This window comes from Asterias amurensis, chromosome 9 (assembly GCF_032118995.1).
Source record: "Asterias amurensis chromosome 9, ASM3211899v1".
NCBI lineage: Eukaryota > Metazoa > Echinodermata > Asteroidea > Forcipulatida > Asteriidae > Asterias > Asterias amurensis.
This window is the reverse complement of record NC_092656.1, coordinates 1,390,523-1,414,522: the sequence shown is the minus strand read 5'-3', so window position 1 is coordinate 1,414,522 and position 24,000 is coordinate 1,390,523. Positions and strand designations below refer to the sequence as shown.

The 24,000-nt window shown below is 38.2% G+C and overlaps 2 protein-coding genes across 2 annotated transcripts; one reads left to right on the top strand and one right to left on the bottom strand.

Annotated features, from left to right (window-relative positions):
* Positions 1-75: 75 nt before the first annotated feature.
* Positions 76-9,454, bottom strand: LOC139942360 (ATP-dependent clpX-like chaperone, mitochondrial). The gene is made up of 11 exons (XM_071939215.1): positions 9,367-9,454; positions 7,827-8,028; positions 6,560-6,874; positions 6,103-6,236; positions 5,602-5,770; positions 4,800-5,009; positions 4,093-4,257; positions 3,675-3,928; positions 2,902-3,201; positions 2,359-2,451; positions 76-1,979 (listed from the first exon to the last, which is right to left on the bottom strand). Exons 2-11 carry the CDS (start codon positions 7,915-7,917, stop codon positions 1,827-1,829), a joined length of 1,884 nt encoding a protein of 627 aa, XP_071795316.1. The 5' UTR covers positions 7,918-8,028; positions 9,367-9,454; the 3' UTR covers positions 76-1,826.
* A 251-nt stretch (positions 9,455-9,705) lies between these two features.
* Positions 9,706-16,381, top strand: LOC139942358 (DNA-directed RNA polymerase III subunit RPC7-like). The gene is made up of 6 exons (XM_071939209.1): positions 9,706-9,978; positions 10,671-10,800; positions 10,992-11,126; positions 13,300-13,379; positions 13,504-13,617; positions 14,071-16,381. The coding sequence occupies exons 1-6, from the start codon at positions 9,856-9,858 to the stop codon at positions 14,158-14,160; spliced, it is 672 nt and encodes a 223-aa protein (XP_071795310.1). The 5' UTR covers positions 9,706-9,855; the 3' UTR covers positions 14,161-16,381.
* The last annotated feature ends 7,619 nt before the right edge of the window (positions 16,382-24,000 follow it).

The window sequence follows — 24,000 nt, the reverse complement described above, 5'->3', positions numbered from 1 at the left end:
GCAAAGAATCCGCGCTTGCGGATCCAGAGAATAAAACAAATAAAGCATATTAAAATAAACCATATTTTAAAAAAATTACCATATTGGAAAAAACTACTTTCCAAAATACCCTTGGTTCAAATTTGAATTCAGACAATATTAAAAAACCTCTAACTGTTTATAGTTAATAACAGGTTCACAAATTTAAGTATGTCTTGTTTAACTGACTAAGTCTTTGGATTTGTGTATGTTTGTATAATAATGCACACTTAAAGGATCAAAAATAATAATAGCTCCAACAAAAGCTTAATACTTTACATTAGTCTTCAGTGTACACAGTATTAAAATATTTTTACTTAGTAGAGCACTAAAATATTGGTCATCCAAATAATTCATCATTTTTTTTTTATTACTTGACTTATTTGATGCCCAAATAGATATACATTTTAGCTGAAAGATCACTGAAAACTGTGTACTCTTTCAAAGTTGTTCTTACAATCTTACCAAAATTTTGAGTGCTAGTTTTATTTACACAATTTTTTAATCAATGTTTTGTTCAGATGGTTAAAACCATATAAAAGATGTGTTATAACAGGGAAGGTACATTGTTGACGTCCAGGTCTTTGAGACTGCGAGAGAGTAGAGCAAAATTACAAAAAAAACAATACAAGTTTAGAATATATGTCAAAAAGAAAGTAACAAACACTTTTGGATTCAGTTTGCTTTTTGAAAGTTGAATAAAGGATTACTATCATTTCTTTGAAATGCTCAAAAGGCACTTTTACCGTAACAACCCAAAACTGTTACCCATAGTTTTAGTTTTAAAGTTGTACCTTCCCTTATGCCCCAAAAGGATATTTTTACAATGCTTGGTTGGTAGATCCCTAATAACCTCATCACACCGACCTCGTTCCCACTAGGTTCTGAAAAAATGTAGACTTGGTGTAAGACGTGGTTATTCAAACTTTCACTCAACTAGCGCTCTGCCCACTTGCTCCCTCCTCGCCACGCACATACTATCGTCTTGCAACAAGACTACACTTTTTAGATCGTTCCCACTAGGTTCTGAAAAAATGTAGACTTGGTGTAAGACGTGGTTATTCAAACTTTCACTCAACTAGCGCGACTCCCTGCCCACTTGCTCCCTCCTCGCCACGCACATACTATCGTCTTGCAACAAGACTACACTTTTTAGATCGTAGTGAGATCGAGTTCAGTGTGATGGGGTAGAAGCTACGAGTTTGTGAAGCCTTTGAGTCAAGGTGCATGTGGCATCTCATTCTCATGCATCCAGCGCAAAAAACAAAGCGTTGTGATGTAGCGAAGCATTGAATGTCTGTACTAAGTCATGAAAGAGGTTGTTTTTTCCAATTCTCTTATAACAATATTTCTCATGAATAATTCATTACGCCATGGAAGAAATGACCAACTGGAATGCTCGCAGATGAAATCATAAAAAGTTGAGCAAAAATCAGGTGGCAACTTCCATCGATTGTGAGAAGTGGTAGCAGCATGACAGGTTGTCCTAAAAAATAACTAAAACTGTTGCTGCTTGGAAACTGATAGTTTCAGGAGAAATTTAACCATGGCAATTCCATGTTATCTGACGCAAGTGTTAAGGAAGTGAACCTGCCCAAGTGATTTTAAAAGAGTGTTTTTCCTGAGTTGGAATTATTTGGTGGCAGCTAACCCCCTTCACAAAACTGCTTGTATTTAATAAATGAATAAGAGATTAGCTTTCAAGTTGGTAAAGGCATTCACTTCACATTTTAGAAATTCTTTACTACGCCATTCCAGATGCCACACCCATATTGGTGCCACACCCACCTTGCTCAAGGGCTATGTATTTAGTTAACGGCTTCCTGGCGCTCTACTGATTCCGTGTAAGGTCTCCTGTTATACTGAGCAGTCTTCTCTAACTTGACCACAGCCTCGTCAATTATCACCTCTTCTATGTCAGAGCCAGGAACGTCAAACATGGGTTCTAAAAGAATTTTCTCCTGAGAAGAAAAATCAATGAATAATAATAATATATAGTTCTTATATTGCAGAGCATTTTAAAATAACCAGATCATTGCGATTTCACGCAACTTTATGCAACTGCGTAAGTCCACTTGCGCACCGTTTATGGAGCAACTTGTGCTATAAACGTTGTGCAAGTGGACTTATGCAGTTGCGTAAAGTTTTGTGAACTCATTGGTCATTGGGCCAATAACATTCCCTTAATCTTTCATTCCTTTAACCAGCTTCCTGAGCTGCCATATCGCTCCAAAGGCTTTTTAATCACAATATCAACTTCTACCCTCGCAGGTAGAAGGGTAAATTTTTATGAATATATCATAAGACAGGCATCTGGGAAAGTTGCAACGTTAAACTCACCATGATTGAGCGAAGACCTCGAGCTCCTGTCTTTCTCTCTAGAGCCATCTTAGCAATGGCTGACAGAGCATCTGCAGTTATGTTAAGTGTACACTGAAAAACAAAGGGCCAAGAGAAGTGGTAAGATTACAGCAGGGGTGCCAACATTTGCATCTTGTGATCAGGGTTTTCCCAATGCCCGTGCTAGCGTATTTGGCCAATAGACACAAATTGCGTGTGGACATGCCCAAATTTCTGCCAATAAATAAAGAAGAATAGTAATATTGTGTATATTTGTTTACTTTGGTTTTACCAATTATTCAAAAACATCAAGATAAACCCGTTTATAATGCTTCATAAAGCACATTAGGGCTTTTAAAACCAAGATAAACAGTAAGTACAAAACACTCCAAAGATCTCCAAAATTCAGCGTCCTTCGGCCAAAATTCTAAAACTTGGGTCCAGAATGCTCCCCAGTTTAAAAAAATCCTGCGGAGAACCCTGTGTTTTATACCCCAAAGATTGTGAACTTGACTTAAAAAAACAATGATGACTTTAACTTACATTGTCCATCTTAAAAAGCATCTCAAACTGAGGTACAATGGCATTCCTTGGCTCCTTCAAGATACGAAGCAACATTGGCTCATCCAACGAGGACAAGCTGACTGTAATCGGGATACGACCCACAAACTCCGGGATCATTCCAAACTCGATCATATCCCTGGACTCGACTTGCCTCAAGAGGGCGTCTCGCTCATCATTGTCTATTTTGGTATCGGACGGAGCGGATTGGTTGGCCATACTGGCATTGGTTGCTGCACGTCGACCCTCGCTGACATTAGCTGGAGCTCCGAAGCCAAGATACTGAAAGCATAATTAAGCACAAAGTTTTGGTCAATTTGTTTCTGTAATTCATCTGAATTTTGTCTTTCAAGTTTTCTTCATCAGCTGAATGAAATGCAAGTGTGTATGTACCAGCGTTGTACTCGGGTCACTTGTGTCAACAATTTGCCACTTTTGACACTAACACAAGCTACCTGCAAAGGGTGCTCTAAAAATGTAAAACCCAAATGGCATCGCAGAACATAAACCCACAGCAATCTTATTGTGACTGGTTGTAGAAGTGATGCTTTTGCTTTTAGAGAATAACAATTGATTGCGCACGATCTACATCTGATTGGCTACACAGCATTATATTTTATCATTGCTACACTGCATTGTTGTTTATTTTGCTGACGTTGCAAGAGGTTAAACTTGCCCGACGTTTGCAGCGGTAAATTCTGCAAAGTCAAATGAAAGATTCCAGTAGGTAAATGAATTCATGCTAAGGGCCTTACCTTTTCCTGCTTTCTCCTGCTGACGATACGGTCAAGCCCGTTGAACGCACCCGAAGCAACAAATAATATGTTGGTGGTGTCTACCGGCACGCTCTCCCCACGCAGCTTACGAGAGCTACGCTCCGGGACGCTGACCACCGTACCTTCTAGCATCTTCAGGAGACCCTGTTGGACACCCTCGCCGCCGACATCACGTAGCTGGTGTATTCCTGGCACACAGCCAATCTTGTCAACCTCATCCAAGAAGATTATGCCTGAAAATAAAGATGTCAAAAAGTAAATGTTTTGCCCCCCAACAAAATGAGTTCAAAAGGAAAACAGGTCATTGCCAGATAGAAGTAGAACATAAGGCAGTTCATATTGGCTTGTGATTCATAATTGTTTTTAAAATTAATTTTATTTTTGTAAGCTCAAATACCTTGCTGTGCTTTCTCTACATTGAAGTTAGCATCGATCAGGAGTTTGGCAATGACAGACTCAATGTCCTCTCCTACGTAGCCAGCCTGGGTCAATGTAGTGCAGTCACATATGGCAAAGGGTACATCCAGGCACTGGGCAATGGTCTGGGCCATTAGTGTTTTACCTGTTGGAGAAAATATAAAAAAGGTTGCAGTGGGTCTGTCATTTGAAAAAAAAACTTGATTATGATCGTCAAAACAAGGTCAAGGGTCTAGGTTCAAGGTTCAAGAATCAGTCAAGACTCATGCTCGGTAATGCTCGGAATGTGTCCCAGGAGTATATCTTGGAAAAACACACTACAATGGTAGACATAATGTTGTCAATCAATAACTACAAGAGAGCATACTCTGTGGGCAGAGATCGTTCTTGCGATTGATTTAGCTTAGTGTACTACATACTTGGCAGCATAGGCTGTGTACTCCTCCCAGGAGCTGAGATGGTTTAAGGAATGATAACATATGGCCCAGTGACCAGGGAGTAATAACGTTTAAAGCGTAATAATCCTTCTTAGGAATTGCGCTATAAAAAGGGCCAACATTATCTATTAGGAGAGTGATTTTAAGCTATTAGAACATTTTTACCCAATCTGTTCATTTTAGTTACCATTATGACAACAATCGAAACACAAAATTTGATCACCTGTTGCAATTAAATGAAAAAAATTACCTGATCCAGTGGGTCCAAGCAGTAAGATGTTACTCTTCTCTAGCCTGAGCTCATACTGTTGAGCGTCTAGCAACCCACTGCCACGTAGCTGCCGCTCAGACTCGCTACCCTGTCCAGACTGCTGCTGTTGCTGCTGCTGCTGTTGCTGCTGCAGTGAGGATGCTCCTAAAGCGTTACCTTGGCTACCGATTCCTGCTATCTGTAGTAACTCTAAAAGAGGACAAAAAAGGTGTCGTTCAGAATAGTCAATGTTTAAATATTACTTTTTGAAATTGTGGCTGGGTGGGTCAAAAGAAATTACCAAAAATCAAAGTTCTTGGTTTTTTTCTAATAAAGAAACAATCAAAGGGAAAGGAATAACTACCTAGCTGGCCAAGAAAGATCGCAACTTACAATGTAAATCCTGATAAAATTACAAAGTGTTGTTTGTTTAAAGGCCAGTCCATACTCGCTGCGACTGCATGCCGAACCTGACAATTCAAATTATGATTATGCAATTGCGCTTCCATTTACGCACTGCAGACTTTGAAAAATGGGTCTGCGGGCTGCGTACGCAGTAAACATGCAGCGAGAGTACACTGGTGTGGGTATACAGCAAATTTACCCAAACCAAAGTGACCTATATAGTATGCCCTATGTGTCCACCATACCTCAAAACAGCTTATGGAAGAAGGACAAGGTCAAATCTTGCAGCTGTCTGCCTCCACTAGTGGATATTCTGGTATAAAATGTGAATGTTATGGTCTCTTAATAGTTAATAAGGGGGGGGGGGTTGGGCTGGGGGTAGGGGATTAATATTTACCTCTTGGAGTGAATGCCTGGTTTCTAGTCTCAGAACCTTCCCCCTGTGTCTTGCTGGGCCCTGCCGGAATGTTATTATAGATGCGCTTGTAGTGATTGTACACAGCCACCGAGAGGACTTTCTTTGCTTCTTGCTGGCCAATCACATGTCTCTCCAGAAATTCATAAATCTGAGGATAGAACAGGTTAGTATTAATAATAATATATTTTGTATAATTATATAGCGTGCTCATCCATCATTCAGTGACGCTCACGGCCCTTAAGCATACAGCATTTTCCTGCAAGTTATGTGGGACTATACTATTGAATTATTAGATCTACTCCTTTTACATAGCACAAAAAGTAATGGTTTACAAGGTGCTGTGGCACAATATGCTGCCGATCAGACCAGGAACAATGGGGTGAACCCCTTCTCTTATCAATAAGTGCACTGGATTATTTTACATGCGTTACACAATACAAAGGGCCAAGTGTGGATTTAGTCGAGGCTAATAGATTTTACCTTCTTTGGGGGTGGAGGCGGGGGTCTTTCTGGCTTTGGTGGTAATGACTCCTTTAGGCTCTTTTTGCTGTCTGTATCTGACAGCACGACAAAGAAGTGATGACATTTTTCACACTTGACAAATCTTGTTGATGCTGTGAGGATTAAATAAGAAAATAGAATTAGCTGTTGAATAAGAAGTCGGAAATTAGCCACACCTTCTGAGAGTCAAATCCTATCACCTTATCAATATCGTTATACAAACTCAGCCCTTCCCATCAAATATGGTGATTAATTGTATCTGCACAGACACTGTTGGTTGGCAAATGCCATAGAGTTGGGCACAAGGTGTCTTAAAATAAACATGTGCCAGACCACCATCAACCCCATAAAAAAGTTGTGATGTTCCCTCCTTTTGCATATCACCAGTGTTCTTTGCTGCCTTAGTGACTTATACTCAACTACCTGAAATACTTACACACAAATGTTTCAACATGTGTGCATGGATCACCACACTTTGGACAACACAACTGGCCAGATTTTCCATTCCCTCCATCACTGCTACTCCCAGCACTGCTGCCGCTACCACTACCGCCAACACTCCCTCTGGATTTCCGGCCACCACCTCCACTACTGACCCCATCACCCTTGGATGGACCATCTGCTGAGGTATTACAGAGGGAGTAAGTTGTGCTGAGAGTCCTGCTCAGGATTAGGCTGATACTTGAAGGGGACTCTGTTTGAGGTCGTACTGCAACAGAGGCAAGTGGTTGGGTGCTGTATCCATTGATACCTGTGGAAGATATATGATGGCAATAAGCTGCAAGTTGATGATTTTTTTTTTAATACAGTAGGACGCTTTTAAGCCTATTAAAGGATTTGGGTACTTTTTCCAAATGTCCATAGATTTACATTAAACTTACAGAGTTTGAAGATAATGATAGTGGAAAGCTTCCCTTCAAATATTACTTAATGAGGTGCTGTAGTTTTTGAGAAATGAGTAAAACAATGTCATGAAAATACGTTTGTACATGCTTAAAATAATTTTCATCTCATGAGACAAAAATTATTTTAATGACATTGTTGTACTCATTTCCCAAAAACTACAGCACCTCAGCACGTAATATTTTTAGGGAAGCTTTCTACTATTGTGGTGTATTTACGTGGAGAAATACTTAAGTGTCAGAGTAGCCTAGCACACAATAGCTGCCATTTTGAGAAGTGGTTTATTCACATAACCTTTGACCTGTATACATACATGGACTGTGCACTATATATATATTCATGAGCCGTTCATAAAGTAGTGCCACAGTGATACATTACAACTATCATTATCTTCAAACTGTGTAAGTTTAATGTCAATCTGTGGACATTGTGTTTTTTGTCCTACAAAAAGTACATAGGCCCTTTAAAGGAAAGGTATACTTTTGGTAATCACTCTTAAATTGAGTTGCAATAAAAACCTTTGGTTAGAAGCGTACAACTTTCAATAGTATAAAGCATTTTAGAAACATCTCACTTTGATGCAATATGTTTAAATCTGATAAGCGTTACTGTAACTTAACTGCTTCTCAAATCACTTTTTCCTGTAAGTGAGTATTCTTTTATCAGTTGCTACTAAAAAAAAAACCAATTTCCTACTCAATATTGGCATTCAGTGTGCGCAAAATTTGTTCAGCCTAAATTTGGCACTATGCAAATTTGCTGAACAAAATCTTTCTCTGTAATACATTTTTTGTACTTACATGGCACACCACGTGATGCTTTAATGGGACCATTGGGTCGACACAGTAGCCTTCTGACGGGCGTCAGGTTGCAGCGTAAACTAGGAGGCATTCTGGTGGTCACTTGTCAGTTACCTAATAAGCTGCGGCCAAAAGTCTCTCCTCGATGTCAACAGTGAGCTCAAGAGTGACCTGATCTCCATAAAAGAGCAAGCCTTGCAACCTTTGAATAAAAATAACCAACAAAGAGTGTAAAGCAATCACAATCTCACCTGTACTTGTTTGAAGTTGTACATACGTACCAACATGACAAAATTCACTTTTTATTTTGACACTATAACTTCCCTGAACCTTTAATTGTCAGATTACAACTAAATCTATAAATGGACCCCATTTTTATCTTCTATCCAGTGTCACTTGTTTTTTGTGACTACTTAATTTTTTTTACAGAGGTCCCCAAATTAAGTTAGGTCAGGAAAAAGAGAAGACATTATTTAAAAAGAAAATATGTGTTACTTTTACTTTGTTTAGTATAGTTTTAGTTCATATAGTCAGGTGTAACAACACATAACTTAAAGGCAGTGGACACTATTGGTAATACTCAAAATCATTATTAGCATAAACCTTTCTTGGCGACGAGTAATGGGGAGAGGTTGATGGTATAAAACATGGTGAGAGACGGCTCCCTCTGAAGTGCCATAGTTTTTGAGAAAGAAGTAATTTTCCACGAATTTGAGACCAACCATCTAAATGCACACAACTTTGTGTGACTAGGGTGTTTTTTTCTTTCATTATTATCTCGCAAATTCGATGACCAATTGAGCTCAAATTTTCACAGGTTTGTTATTTTATGCATATGTTAAGATACATCAACTGTGAGGGCTAGTCTTTGACAATTACCGATAGTGTCCACTGCCTTTAAGTCAAAATAAGGAATATTGATAAAACTAAGCCAAGAATAACTAATTCAAGAGGCATGAAAAGGAACTTGGAAGCCAAATAAATTACTTTAATTTTAATAATAAAAAGCAGACCCATAAAAAGGGCCCAACGAAATGTACCGTTGCATAACTTTCATAATTAACATGTATTTAAAACACAAACATACACACAAACTTCAATAATTATTTATATAGGCCTAATAATAATAATTTTATTAATTAATAAATGAATGGGACTTGCTGGTGGTGTGTAACATAACTTAGATAGACACAATGGGAGTGCAAAGAACAAAATACTAACTAATCTGTAAATAAATAGTGTATTTTGAGGCCTTCAAACAACCAGTTGAAGGCCTCACAATTTACATGGACGGTGTATTCAAGAATCAAGGTTACAAACACACTGTTTTTTGCGGCGTTTTTTGTGTTACACAAACATCACGCACGCACATTGTGCATGCAGTGGAATAATGTTGTTCGTTGTATGGTTGTACTGTCAACAAAATAAATTGATTTGGATTTTGTGCCCATTTCTAACAAATCGCCTCTAATTATTAGAGCTTCAGTACGACAATTCTTTTCGCCTGAGCAGAAATAGTCGCAAAACGATCTTACATTACCTGTGTCAATCAGGAAATCTAGGATGTAGTATCAACAGAATTGTTTGTCTTTATTTTGCCAGCAGTACACGATCTACGCTCTTTTCTCTCTGTGTAGAGACTATGCTGGCCTCGCTAAATATTATGAAAATGTTTACATTGTAGAAAAGCATTATAAAAAATATTTGTAAAATTTAAACAAGCAAAAATAAATATTTACTAGTTTCTATTTTTTAAAGTTTTTTTTATATAATAAAACATCTTAAATGCTTGTTTTTTGTAGACTACCTATGTTTTTTTTTTATCAGTTACGTCATATTTTGTTGTCTCACGTGACACATGTGACAAGCGCCCACTCGGTAAAGAAAGATGGCGGCCTCCATGTCTCGATTAGAATGATTGCATTTTCTTTTTGTAATCAGTCAATAGCTATGAACAGCTTGCTCTACCTTTGTTTTGAATTCTTAGTTGTGTCTGAACACACAAGTTGACTTCTTAGACTGCTGAGTAATGGCAGGGCGTGGTCGAGGAAGGGGAAGAGGAGGAGCGATCGCTTTTACAGCCGAAGTTTTGGGACTCGGACGTGGAGATTCTCTACCGCCCCCAACGTCTCAACCACCACCACATTTTCCAGTAAATAAAATGAGACTTTACTTTTTCATTTACCATTATAATGATGATGTAGTTTTTTTAATCAATTTGTAAAAAAATCCTGATGCTTGATAAGCCTAAGTAAATTGGTGCAATGCTGTAATATATGGCAATAATGTTAATTGGAATTAGCTTCAATCAAAATTCAACATAAACAAATTATTTACACTTGATACTACAGTGTTACACAGATGATTTCTCAGTCAAATTCAGAAGCTGTTTTTAGTACTTTGAGTTTTGGGTGTTTTCCATGATGTTGAGGCACAACTCTAGTCTAGTCAAGGGTAGTAAATTTCATTAGATGCAAAAGCTTGATTTAGTGGTTGATGAAGTGCTGTAGAGTGTAAGTGCATGTTCGAATCGAAGGTGTGTATTTCAATCAGGATAACTTTCCGTATGGCGCCACCACTTTTTCACTCATTTTTACAAAAAGGGATATCTCATTTAGGTAAATTAGATGCTTTATTATTTCATTTCGAATGAAAAAGTGGTGGCGCCATACGGAAACTTTTCCTTCAATCATAGTAGGCCTACATTATCAATGCTAAATTTATTGTATGCGGTATATACACATAGATAGTAAACATTATGAAACTACTCAAGCTCAAGGGTGAAACTCTAAACCATTTCATGAAGTGGCCATACCAATCATCTTGTATCCTTCTTTCCTGCAGCCCTTAGAGTTTCGCCCAGTGCCACTACCAACTGGAGAGGAATGGAGCTACATGTTGCTCTTAAAGCAGGAGTTTAGAGCCACAATGAAAGACTCTCCTTATTATATCAAACCACAAGATAAAAAGAAAGGTAGCAATTTCACTGAATTCTTTTTTTTGCACAATAAATATTTGTTTTCCCAATTAAAATTCATTTGCCATGAATGCCTCTTTTGCTGGGTTGTTGTCAAGGCAGGCAATGTGGGCAAAAAGAGCCGCTCGGTGGAGATGAACTAGGTGGTCAATTTCATTTTCCACTCTTGTGCCATTTTTCGTCTTCAGATATTGCAAGATATTCAGATAAGTACAGGCTTGGCAGTAACACGGACAACACCATCGGCTGGACGCCATACTGGAAGCACCTACCTAAAGAGCTTAGAATCCGAGTCAGGAAACCAGGAATGCTTACAACTTCAAGTATGAATCTAATCATAATCACTCAATAAGCCATTGCTTAAAACTTAAAGACACTGGACACTATTGGTCTTCTCACTTGTTGTATCTCAACATATGCATAAAATAACAAACCTGTCGAAATTTGAACTAAATCGGTTGTCAAAGTTGCGAGATAATAATGAAAGAAAAAACACCCCTGTCACAAGAAGTTGTGTGCTTTCAGATGCTTGATTTCGATACCTCACATTCTAAACTTGAGGTCTCAAAACAAATTTGTGGAAAATTACCTCTGTTTCGAAAACTACTTCACTTCAGAGGGAGGCGTTTCTCACAATGTTTTATACTATCGACCTCTCCCCATTACTTGTTACCAAGTGAGGTTTTATGCTGATAAATATTTTGAGTAATTACCAATAGTGTCCACTGCCTTTAAGACATATCTTTTCCAACAGGCTTTTTCATGAATGTGGGTTTTTTCTTTCCTCTTCGACTGGCACCTTTGAATGTTCTCACAGATAATGCTCGCCATATTAGTGCAGTGTTCTTATTATTATTATTATTATTATTATTTGCATAATTAGATTTGAATATTGTCTGGTACAATGACATGCTTGATCACAAGTTGCCACTTAAATTTGAAATCGTCAGACTATCAAGACAGTTGCTATGTCACATGATTTGGGGCAAGCTTTTGCGTAGTACTTTTTGTAAAACAAAACACAACGTCCACAGATTTACTTACATTGTTTGAAGATAATGATATTAGGTAGCTTCCCTGAAAATATCACTTGCTGAGGTACTGTAGTTTTTGAGAAATGAGTAAATCAATGTCATGAAAATACGTTTTACATGCTATTTCCGTCTCATGATAACTGAGACGAAAATAGCAAGTAATATTTTCAGGGAAGCTTTCTACTATCATTATTTTCAAACTTTGTAAGTTTAAAGGCAGTGGACACTATTGGTAATTACTAAAAATAATTATTAGCATAAAACCTTTCTTGGTGACGAGTAATGGGGAGAGGTTGATGGTATAAAACATTGTGAGAAACGGCTCCCTCTGAAGTGCCATTGTTTTCGAGAAAGAAGTAATTTTCCACGAATTTGATTTCGAGACCTCAAGTTTAGAACTTGAGGTCTCAAAATCAACCATCTAAACGCAAATAACTTCGTGTGACAAGGGTGTTTTTTCTTTCATTCTTATCTCGCAAGTTCGATGACCGATTGAGCTCAAATTTTCACAGGTTTGTTATTTTATGCATATGTTGAGAAACACCAATTGTGAAGGCTAGTCTTTGACAATTACCAATAGTGTACACTGCCTTTAATGTAAATCTATGGACATTGTGTTTTTTTGTCCTACAAAAAGTTCATAGACCCTTTAAGAGACGTTATTTTCTCCCGACTCCGATGTCCGATTGAGCCTAAATTTTCACAGGATTGTTTTTTTATATATAAGTTGTGATACACGAAGTGTGGGACTTGGACAATACTGTTTACCGAAAGTGTATAATGGCTTTAAGAGACGGTGAACACCCATACACAGTTCTGACTGAATGTCATCATCATTTAGCGGTTGCAACCGAGATTCCATGCACAACGTCATGCCAGAGTTGTTTATCCCTCATCAGGATGAGGGACTGAATGTGGATGGCCCAATGTTACTAGGGTTTGCTCATCAGGAGGTTGCTTTACAAAGGCTTGCCCCGAGTAAATTTGCTTTATGTTGGCTATTTCATGTGTTGTGTTGAATGCACATAATACATGATATCTACCTATATATCTTTAAGTCCTCGTCTTGTATTATTATTTTGATGTGTTTGTCAAATGAACCCCTTTGTAAATACAGATTTACTTGTGACTCTATTTGTTAAATGTGATATTTTTATTATATTATGCAATGTGATATTTTTTTTTATATTGTTGCTGTTTTAATGTCTACGGTTCATGTATGTTTTGTGCTGTTTTTAATAACTGTATTTTAATGTGCAAATCGAGAAAGTGATTTTCATGCTGGGCATGATGAATACAAATCTAATCTAATCTAATCTAATCTAATCTAAAGCTGCAATATTTAATTTGATATTATTGAATCTATTATTCTGATTTGTTGTTGACTTCTTGGTATTTTATACACAAAAAATGACAAATATTTTGAGAGTATTTGAATCTGTAACTTACATATTTTATCCAGAGTCTGCTGTTAAACCCAACTTACAAGCTGCCAAAAAGGTCACTAAAGAAGACGTAGAAGTGGTTACGAAACAACTGGCGGTAAGTGATCATAATGTTTTGACTCGTGCTACATCAGGGTCCAATTTCTTACAAAAAAGGGCAATAGTTTTTCTGACAGGTTCTGAGACGGCATTTTGTTTTGCATTTTTTTTATCATCCACAGGAGTTGGAGAAGAAAGAAACGGAGACGGCGGCATCCGGAGATGAGAAGCAAGATGAAGAAGAAGAAGAAGAGATTGAGGAAGAGGAATACTATGATGAAGAAGATCAGGAGGAGGTAAGCAAAGACACAAACCAATATTTAGATCTGTCTTTTGTAATGTTTTGATATTTGTGGTGCTTTTAAAACTTAAGCGAGCAATGTAATTTCTTTTTTATGGAGGGTAATAAAGTTCTTCTGTCTATGTCCAAAACCTCATCATTTTCTTTGAATGTTTTATGTGAGCATCCACAGACTCGTACTCCCAACGTTCAAGTTTGGTTGGGGGGGGGGGGAGGGGACTCACAAGACCACATGGCTAATAGCTCAATATATTTATTGAAAGGGAATCGTATCTTGGACCATGACCAGAATTAAAATAAGAATTAAAGAATACAAATACACTTTGTTCTGTCATCTCAGAACAATTTGATGGAAAGATCCTATGTTTTCCAGATGATTTTCTTATAAGTAGTTCTAGTTATGGCTTAGATATTGAATTGGATTTGCCTTATTTTGTCTTTTATCCAGGGTACTGATTACATTATGTCATACTTTGATAACGGGGAGGAGGATATGAATGATGATGATGATGGACTAGATGATGGACCTGTCTATTGAGCAATCTGATTGGTCAACAATGCAATAGCCACGCCTCATATCAGTCGGAGGTTCTGATTGGATCATTTCCTGATTGGGCTTGATGATGCATCAATCTGACTGGTCAAACTGAGCAATAGCCACACCAACTCGTATCATTTAGAGGTTCTGATGGGATACTGGTGACAATACTGCCTGATTGGGCTTGATGATACATCGGTCTGATTGGTCAAACTGAGCATTGGGAATTCTTCATACATCTATCAGAGATTCTGATTGGATGGAAGTGGCCAAAATACTTCAGCCAAAGCAGCAAGGACTCTGATTTGATGTCCCCACAAGTCGGGAATGCTGATTGAACAGATCCAAAGGTCCCTGTATTTGGAAAAGAAGTGGACTGACTTCTTTTGCTGAACTCGGAAATTGACAATGTGATAGAGATGTTCTTGTGTAAAGAAAGACCACCACAACAAGACTTGGTTTCAAAAGTGCAGTTAAATATCAAATTCCTACAATGTATTAAAACATTTTTTAATTTTTAATGAGAAAACATGAACACGTTAAATTTATACGTGCGTTAATGGTGATATAACTGAAGAATAAGCCCAGGCGCGTAGATTTATTTTTTTACTTACCGACGAATCGGGCACAAAAAGTGACGAATAGGCGCGTAAACGAAAACCATGTTTTTTACATACTGACGAATAGGTTTAAAAGATTATACATGTTTATTAGCTGTTCTGACCTACCGTCGGAACAGGTATTGTTTCTGTCGAGATTTTTATTTATTTTTTCTTATTCTTTGTTTCTGCCTTAAACCCAGAGCAATTGCACACGTTTTTTTCTTTAAACCTAATCTCCTAGACCATAACTTCAAAAGAGTGAAATCATATACCAAATTGAAGCTTAGAACATAAGCTTTACTCTAAATGTAAACAAAATTAAAAATCATAATTAATTAGCCACGTAATCTTCATTTGAATATAACTGGATGCAGTCGCTCCATGTTATTGTTAAATATTCTCTTTGGTAAATGCCATACAGTATGTACCTATTATGAGTTGTGACTTCTTGAGATGAGTCTACGCATTTGAATTGAACTGGATGCAGTCGCTTCCATGTTATTGTTAAACATTCTCTATGGTAAATGCAATTCAGTATGTACCTATCATGAGTTGTTACTTCTTGAGAGGAGTCTACTCAAGTCTCCTTTTCTTGTTTTTCTACTTACGTTCTGGACCACAGCGAAGTCTCTTTTTATTCGTTTCCTAACCGAATTCTGGACCAATATACTTTGCACACGAATGTTTAGGGTTTTCGTTGCGTATCGTAGGAGGTCCTGTTTTCGAGGTGTCCCTACAATCGTGGCAAATCTTTTACCTCTCTGTGCGCGATGTAAACAGTCCCATGATAAAAATTGTGTGGTTTTATTTGCCAAGCAAAAAGTCTCCTCTCCCTTGACCGAAACACGTAAGGCTCCACTGGATATTTGCACTTGTAAATGCAAAAAGTTTGGTATTTTAGGCATTTCTACAAGGTACAAAATAATATGTCATAATGTTGAGGCCATATAAAAATATTTGCCCACCGAAAAAGTTTCATCAAACACTATTTCAATTCACAATTCATGATGATCAAATCATGTGACTGAATATTTTGCTGAGCATTCTGGAAACAAATACAGAGGCTTAAAGAAGCCATGTGCCTTATATCATTTCTAATATTTTTGGAGATCTTTTTGTTAACCCTCCGATCAATATTATTTATATTAAAATTTAAACGAGCAGCTTGTTGATTCAATTAGCACTGTTTATTTATACGCTTTATTATGAATTTTAAGAGAAAAAAGGGGGAAAAAATAAATAAAACTCAGATTTGAAAGCCAATGATTATTCACACTTTTTATTAAGTTATTTATTTTTGTTATTTTTTGCAAATTACCATGGTAATTTAAAAATTTCATTAATTTTTTTTTTTTGAATAAAACGAAGACAACTGCTGGCTATAGAGTCATACACAGAGTCTCAAAGAACACTTGTAGTCACTGTAGATGTTTCTTCCATGTATGGCTTCACCGGGAAACCATGCTTTCTTGTTTGCCGTGAAAACAGGAAAAACTCAAAACAAATGGGGCCAGTTGAAGTCATCGAAGATCGGTGTGTAGTGTGAACATTTCAATGTCCATCAAGTTTTAATACATGTTTGCATACTTCATATTAACAAAAGAAGGTAATTAGGGCATCGGTTGATATAAGGCAACATTACTTTTTTCCCAATTCAAAGAAAAAGGCATAATAGCGTGAAAACTGGTAAGGGGAGGATATATAAATAGGGGTTTTCGACGACGACGACATACCATGGTGTCCACAGAATTACGCTTAACTTAAACAGTTTGAAGATAATGACAGTTGAAAGCTTCCCTTAAAATATTACTTGCTGTGGTGTTGTAGTTTTTGAGAAATGAGTGAAAAAATGTCAAATTTAGACTCCGAGGTGGCGTCCTCCGTGGACGAACGTGCGTAATTGAATAGGGGTTTTTGACGACGACAACGTCGTCGTCAAAAACCCCTAAAGGCATCTCATACTACATTCCAACCCTACTTAATAGTTATAGGCGTTAGCAGTTCATATTTAGTGACAATGTTCGCAAAATCATGACACGAGAATTATTTCGCCGGATCATAATTAGACCGGCAGCCCAGAGCACTTTGGTTAAAGGAACGAGGTACCAATATTTGACTATACGGGAACGTTTAGTGGATAACCTGACATAATCAGATATGGATGTCTGCCGGGGACCCCCCGCTGCATGTGGCGCATGGACCCCAACAATTAAAGAGGCAAAATAATGGGCTGAATCAAACATTCTAGGTACCACATGAAACCAAGTGGAAATGGTCATTACCATGATACTAAGTAAACAAAATCAACCGCCAGACAAATTTTCTGCTGCATTAGGCCTGCCAGACACCCCCTTCCCCAAATATTTAGTGTACAAACCTATGGGTTGAAAATTACCAGTTGTCAAATTACCTCAGATTTACATGAAACTTTGTTTAACTGTTCCACTATGGCTAAAATGAACACAAACCAAAAATTAAATCCATACTCCATATCGTTTCTGAGATACAGCCTCTTAAAAAATGCTAAAATCTCCCCCTTTTGGAGCTCCGCCCCCGGCCGACACCGCGCGTCGTGAGTGGTGGTATTCTTTCAAACGTTAAGCCCGTAATTTAATAACGACACCAGCTTTGCGGCTGAAAGGTATATACTATTTAAGTTATGGCCCTTGAGTCATAATTTGGCTGCATTGGGCCTACCAGACACCCCCACCCCCGGGGTAAAACATCAGAGGAACAACCTAAAACCAAATTGAAATTACCAATAGTCCTAATGCACAATTCTTAACACAAGACAATATCAGCCGCCAGACAATGTTTTGCTGCATTGGGCGCGGCCCGACAGACACATATACCCTCCCCGGGTTAAACATCAAAGGAACCACCTGAAACCAAGTTGAAATGACCAATAGCAATAATCTTAATACAAGTATCAACTGCCAGACAGCAGTTTTGCTGCATTGGGACCGACAGACACCTCCCCTCCCCCGGGGTAAACATCAAAGGAACCACCTGAATTTAAGTTGAAATGACCAATAGCAATATTCTAAATACAAGTATCAAGTGCAAGACAAGTGCATAACATCGCACGACACGATGCCCCCGTACACTATCCGCATGCGGAGGCCGTCAGGCCGACAGCCTTGTAGGGTCTGTGTTGAAGCCACTGTCCTCATTACTATAATAAGCGAAGAGTTCCCACGGTCAGCTCATTACCGTAATATAATGCCCGCGAAAGATGAGACATGTATCACACACCACCACTACGGACGCATGATAGGGTCCAAAGGTCGGGATAAGGAAAGTGCGTGATTGGACGTCAAAATGAATAATTCATTTGCCTCACATCCTGTGTTGTCTGATAGGTCTGACGAACGATATACATATTCATGAGCTGCATACTAGCATATCCTAGAGCCCCCCCCCCCCCAATTTCGTCCACTATTGGAATTTTTTCAATACAACACATTAAAACGGGAAGATACAGACCCGACAAGGCTGTCGGCCTTACGGCCTCCGCATGCGGTTAGTGGTGTACGAGTGCGATGACTTGTGTGAACAGTATTCGTGCGACGTGACAGTGTGTATACGGGTGGGTCATTCGGTGTGATCGCACACACCATGCACAGGGTATACGGCGGGTGGGTTTACAGCTGCGTCTTTTCGGAGCGAATAATGCGACTGCCTTGAGCAAGGCTAAGACGGTGGTAGCTTGCACAGTGTAGTCTGGATTTCGAGCCGTCCACGAAACTAAATCATACCGTGGCGGGCGCGCTTTGGCGATTCAACCGCGCGTAGTACACTATCCAGAATCAAGCGCCATCGTCTTGGGCCAAGACTAATGCATGACACGATGATGTTTGAAAAACACAGTAAGCGGAAAATGGTGATCATAAGCGCAGAGTTTGGTGGTTAAGAGTTCTGTGAAATCAAATCGTACTAGATCAAACATCAAACCACCGACCCCCCCCCCCAAAATTAAAAATCGTAATTAATTAACCATGTGACCCATATTTGCATATTTAATTGTACAAGGGGACAAAGTTGTTGGAACTTCCTGTTGATGCTGACATCATGAGAACATCAGCATAAGTATTGGAATTGCACTACCTATTGAACCACTTGGAGTGTTCAAGGAGTCCAACACGTCAGTCAAGAGTCCAACTCTGATTGTAAAAATCAATTCAGGCATCATCTTCAATTTAATTTTATGCAACAAGCAAACTTATAAATTTTCTGATTTTATTTCAAAGGGTAACATAAATGGCTGTTAGCAAACGGTTTCCAACAAAAAACTACATGGTGTACGTGCACAATACTCTTACTGGCCTCAAGCATTTACCTCTAGATAATAAATCAAGCATTCAATTCAAAATGACAAAAGTTTGTTATTGCCACATTATTCAGCGAACCATGAATCATACACAGCTACTATTGTATTTTCTATTGGGTGTTTTAATTGTATGGATTTTAGTATGTTTTCTTTCAGCGCCTAGGAGAGCATGTTTACATGGATAGGCGCTATATAAATTTTCATTATTATTATTATTATTATTATTATTATTATTATTATTATTATTATTATTATTATTATTATTATTATTATTATTATTATTATTATTAATTATTATTATTATTATTCACAAGAAAATCTATGTGTGGAGGGCAGACAGCACACAATGGAACCGGAGTTTAACAATGACAATACCAAAAGTGCAATCGTCAGCCGTTGAAGTTTATTATACATGGGGCTGATGGTGATCAAAAGGATAAAAGTCTGTTGTCGATACAACCGCCCACTTATATTCAACGGACCATGAATCACGGACCATATGCACAAAATAAAATATTCAAAAGAATATCCATATAATAGATTTGTCTTGTGTATAAACTGATGTCCCAGCCATGGGATTTTCGTGTGTTTTTGCTAGATTCCTCGCTCCCCAACCAAAGTGACTACAAAACGTCTCTAATGGATAACAATGGTATATTTTGACATGGTTTTTTTCCCAGCAAGAGTTGTGGGGCCCAATTTCTCTAGTATTTATTTTGGGTATTTTGTTTATCTGTTTCATTTAAATATATGGTTAAGTTTTATTTTACGCTAACTGTTTTTTTGTTTGTTCTTCCTGTAATTTTGAATTGTTTTGCCGCTACATAAGATTACACCCACTAAATAGAATTGCTTACATTGCTTTCTTCGTTAGAAAAAAGGGGGTCCGTACTCGTTAAGGTTTGCTTTTTATGTGCCCCTCCATTCCCTACATGTGTTTTGCATTGATTTTTAGTTTTTGTTTTCTATTATTGTACGATTGCATTTGCTTGTAATAAATTATTTATTACCTTCTGTGTAGACTAAGCAAGTCTCGCGCGTATTTGAACTTGCGGGACCATTATGTTCCAAACCTTATGGAGTTTTACGTGGGACATTTTGTTTCGTCCATTATTTTAGTTTAACGTAGTTTATGACCATGAATATTAGAAATATTGTTGGAAATGTAATACTAGTTAACAAAACGTATACAAGTAAAATCCTTTCAACAAAAGAAATCCTACTTTCGGGATGTCGACTTCCCGAGATAAATTATCACAGGAAGACGACATCCTAATTTTAGGATGTCGACTTCCCGAGATAAATTATCACAGCAAGACGACATCCTACTTTTGGGATATCGACATTCCGAGATAAATTATCACAGCAAGACGACATCCTAATTTTAGGATGTCGACTTCCCGAGATAAATTATCACAGCAAGACGACATCCTACTTTTGGGATATCGACATTCCGAGATAAATTATCACAGGAAGACGACATTCTTGTTTTAAAATGTCGACTTCCCAAGATAAATTATCACAGGAAGATGACAACTGACGTTTAGGATGTCGACATACCGAGATAAATTATCACAGCAAGACGACATCCTACTTTTAGGATGTCGACATCCCGAGATAAATTATCACAGCAAGACGACCTCCTACTTTTAGGATGTCGACATCCCGAGATAAATTATCACAGGAAGACGACATCCTACTTTTAGGATGTCGACATTCCGAGATAAATTATCACAGGAAGACGACATTCTTCTTTAAGAATGTCGACTGTTTGTAGTTATAAGACTCCTTGGGGATAGGAGACAAATTTGGAAAACCGTGACCTCAATTTGACCTCTACTTCCGAGTCAACCGGAAGTGGGACCATATCTCAAGAACTACTCAACCGATTTTCAATTTGTTTTCACGTACAGACTCCTTGACATTAATATTGACTGTGAAAACTCGCGACCCCATGTTGGCCTCTACGTCCGGGTGAACCGGAAATGGGACCATACAACCGATTTTCAATCCTGTTTGTTCATTTTTATCCTCCTAAGGCATTAAAAATAAACTTTGAAAATCCATGACCCCAAGTTGACCTCTACTTCCGGGTCAACCAGAAGTGGCACCATATCTCAAGAACTACACAACCGATTTTCTAACTTTTTTCAGATACAGACTCCTTGGGCGTTAGAGATTAGCCTTAGGTTACCGTGACCCCATAAAGTGGCACCGTAACTCAAGACACTGTACAGTATTTTTCAAACTTTTTTCAGTTATAGACTCCTTGGTAATGTTAACACATAATCAAAGCAAAAGAACACGGAACAGCTTTGTGTTTGTTCATAAACACCTAATGTCTAGTTTTAGATCGTTTCATTTTAAATGAAATAAACAAATACCTTCTGTTCATTCTTAGAAACATACCTTCCATTTTGCAAATGATAATGTATGATACAAAGATATGAAAGCAACGGATGAATATACGTCCAAACTTCAAAGTGGATTAACTCAGAATGCACTTTTTCCTGATTCGTCACTATGAGAAAAACGCGACGAATTGAGCTCAGATTTTCACAGGTTTGTTATTTTATGCATATGTTGAGATATACCAGGTGAGAAGACTGGCCTTTGACATATATCGGTTTTTCTTCGTCATTTTGTTAATTTATTTGTATACTTTTGTGTATGTTGTTAACAATGCCACTCTAAAGGACCAAAGTATGATTAGGTGCGAGTTGTGCGACGTGGCATAAACAAGCAAATATGTACCTGCCACGTCGCACAACCCGCACACAATAATGTACCGCACCAAGCAATGTATGTATTACAATGTGGTTCGATCTCGGTGGAAATGTTATGTGGAAAAAATGAATTGAATTGAATTGTATTGAATTGAATAATGCTTTTGATCCTCGGGGCATACTTGGCCTATCAAAAGTATCATTGGGTTTCGAGTTGTGCGACGTGGCACGTACCCGTTTCCTTGTTTCCATTGACCTCTGATTAAACTTAAAGCAACATTTTTAATGAGTTTCGATATAAATGTCAATTTAGAAATCGGTCTATAGTTCTTGAGATTGTTCATGTCCAGCCAGGGTTTCTTTAAAATTGGAGAAACTATGGCTTCCTTGAGGCTTGATGGGAAGGAACCTGTGGCAAGCGAGCTGTTAACGATGGAAACCACAGCAGAGAGGAGAGTCCCAGTAATCATCTTCAGCATCTATGTTGGGAGAGGGTCCAGGACTTGCTCGGTGATTTGCTGAGTCTGAGGACCTCGTCCGTATCAGCAAGGGTGAAGTCAGAGAGTTGAGGTACTTGTACTGGGCAATTAGCATGCTGGAGTAAAACGGGTTCAGGGGTGTGGGTGAGCGAACACTTGATGTTAGATCTTATTTTGACATCTTTGTCTTTTAAAGCCATTGGACCCTTTCGGTACAGAAGTTCACAGATTTACAAATAACTTACAGGGTTTACAGAAGGTAGTGGTGAAATACTTCTCTTGAAATGATATTCCATAAAATGCTTTACTTTTTGAGAAAACAGTAAAACAATATCAATTCTCGTTAACGAGAATTAAGGATTTATTTTAAACACATATCATGACACGGCGAAACGCGCGGATACAAGGGTGGGTTTTCCCGTTATTTTCTCCCGACTCCGATGACCGATTAAGCCCAAATTTTCACAGGTTTGTTATTTGATATAGAAGTTGTGATACACGAAGTATGAGCCTTGGACAATACTGTTTACCGAAAGGGTCCAATGGCTTTAAGGAAGTTGCAAACCGGTTGCTCAATGATTTCAAGGGTTGGCCAGATGGAAGGGGAGGAGCCCCTTTGTTTTACCATGAGTTGATAGTTTGAAACACCGCGGCTTTCGTGTCGGCAGATGAAGGTTGAGCCTAGATGTACTTCGACTTTTCATGACGTATGAGCTTGGTAAGTGAGTTGATCTGATTCACATACGCCTGGTTGTCATCGGGATGTCTAGTTTTACGCCATTTTCTTTCGAGTTTTCTGCGGTTGCGTCTTGCAAGGTGAATGTCATTGGTTGTTGTTTAAACCTGCGTGTCCTTATCTTGACGGGGCAATGGACATCAAGAACACTGAATGAGTACTGCGTTATCATAAAAAAAAAGTTGATCACTGGGACAACTGTCATAATATGGAAACAGCTGAAAAGACCGGGTCAGATCATTGGTGAATGAATCAGTGTCGATGGTGCGGTAGCACAATTTTGAGCATAAAACCTTTTTAGCATAAAACCTTACTTTGTAGGCCTAACGGGTAATGGGGAGCTATTGATAGTATAGTATAAAACATTGTGAGAAACGGCTCCCCCTGCAAGTAACGTAGTTTTCGAGAAAGAAGTTTTTTTTCCACGAATTTGATTTCGAAACCTCAGAATTAGAATTTGAGGTTTCGAAATTATAAGCATTATAGAAAACGTACAACTTCGTGACGTGGTAAGGGGGTTTTTCTTTCATTATTATCTCGCAACTTTGACGACCAATTGAACTCAAATTTTTACAGGTTTGTTATGTTATGCATATGTTGAGATACACCAAGAGAGAAGACTGGTCTTTGACAATTACCAATAATGTTCAGTGTCTTTAAATTAGTTTAAGCTTTTACCACAAATACACATTATTAATCGGTTTTCGTTGTATTGACAAAAGTAAAACTCTGGGACAAGGATGTTCATTTGATCTTTAATTTTGTGAAACCCCTATTAAAAGCCTATGCCCGATTGTGAAACTACTAAAAGCCGGCTAAGTCGCGGACGCACGATGGTCGCGAGGGGCGTTTGGTTAACGCGTGAAATTTAAGCAGTGGGAAGCCGACGCCTAAAACGACCAACTAAAAGGCTTTTCTCGCCGCGCCACCAAAACAAGCTTCTGGGTAAGTTTCGGATCGGAAATTG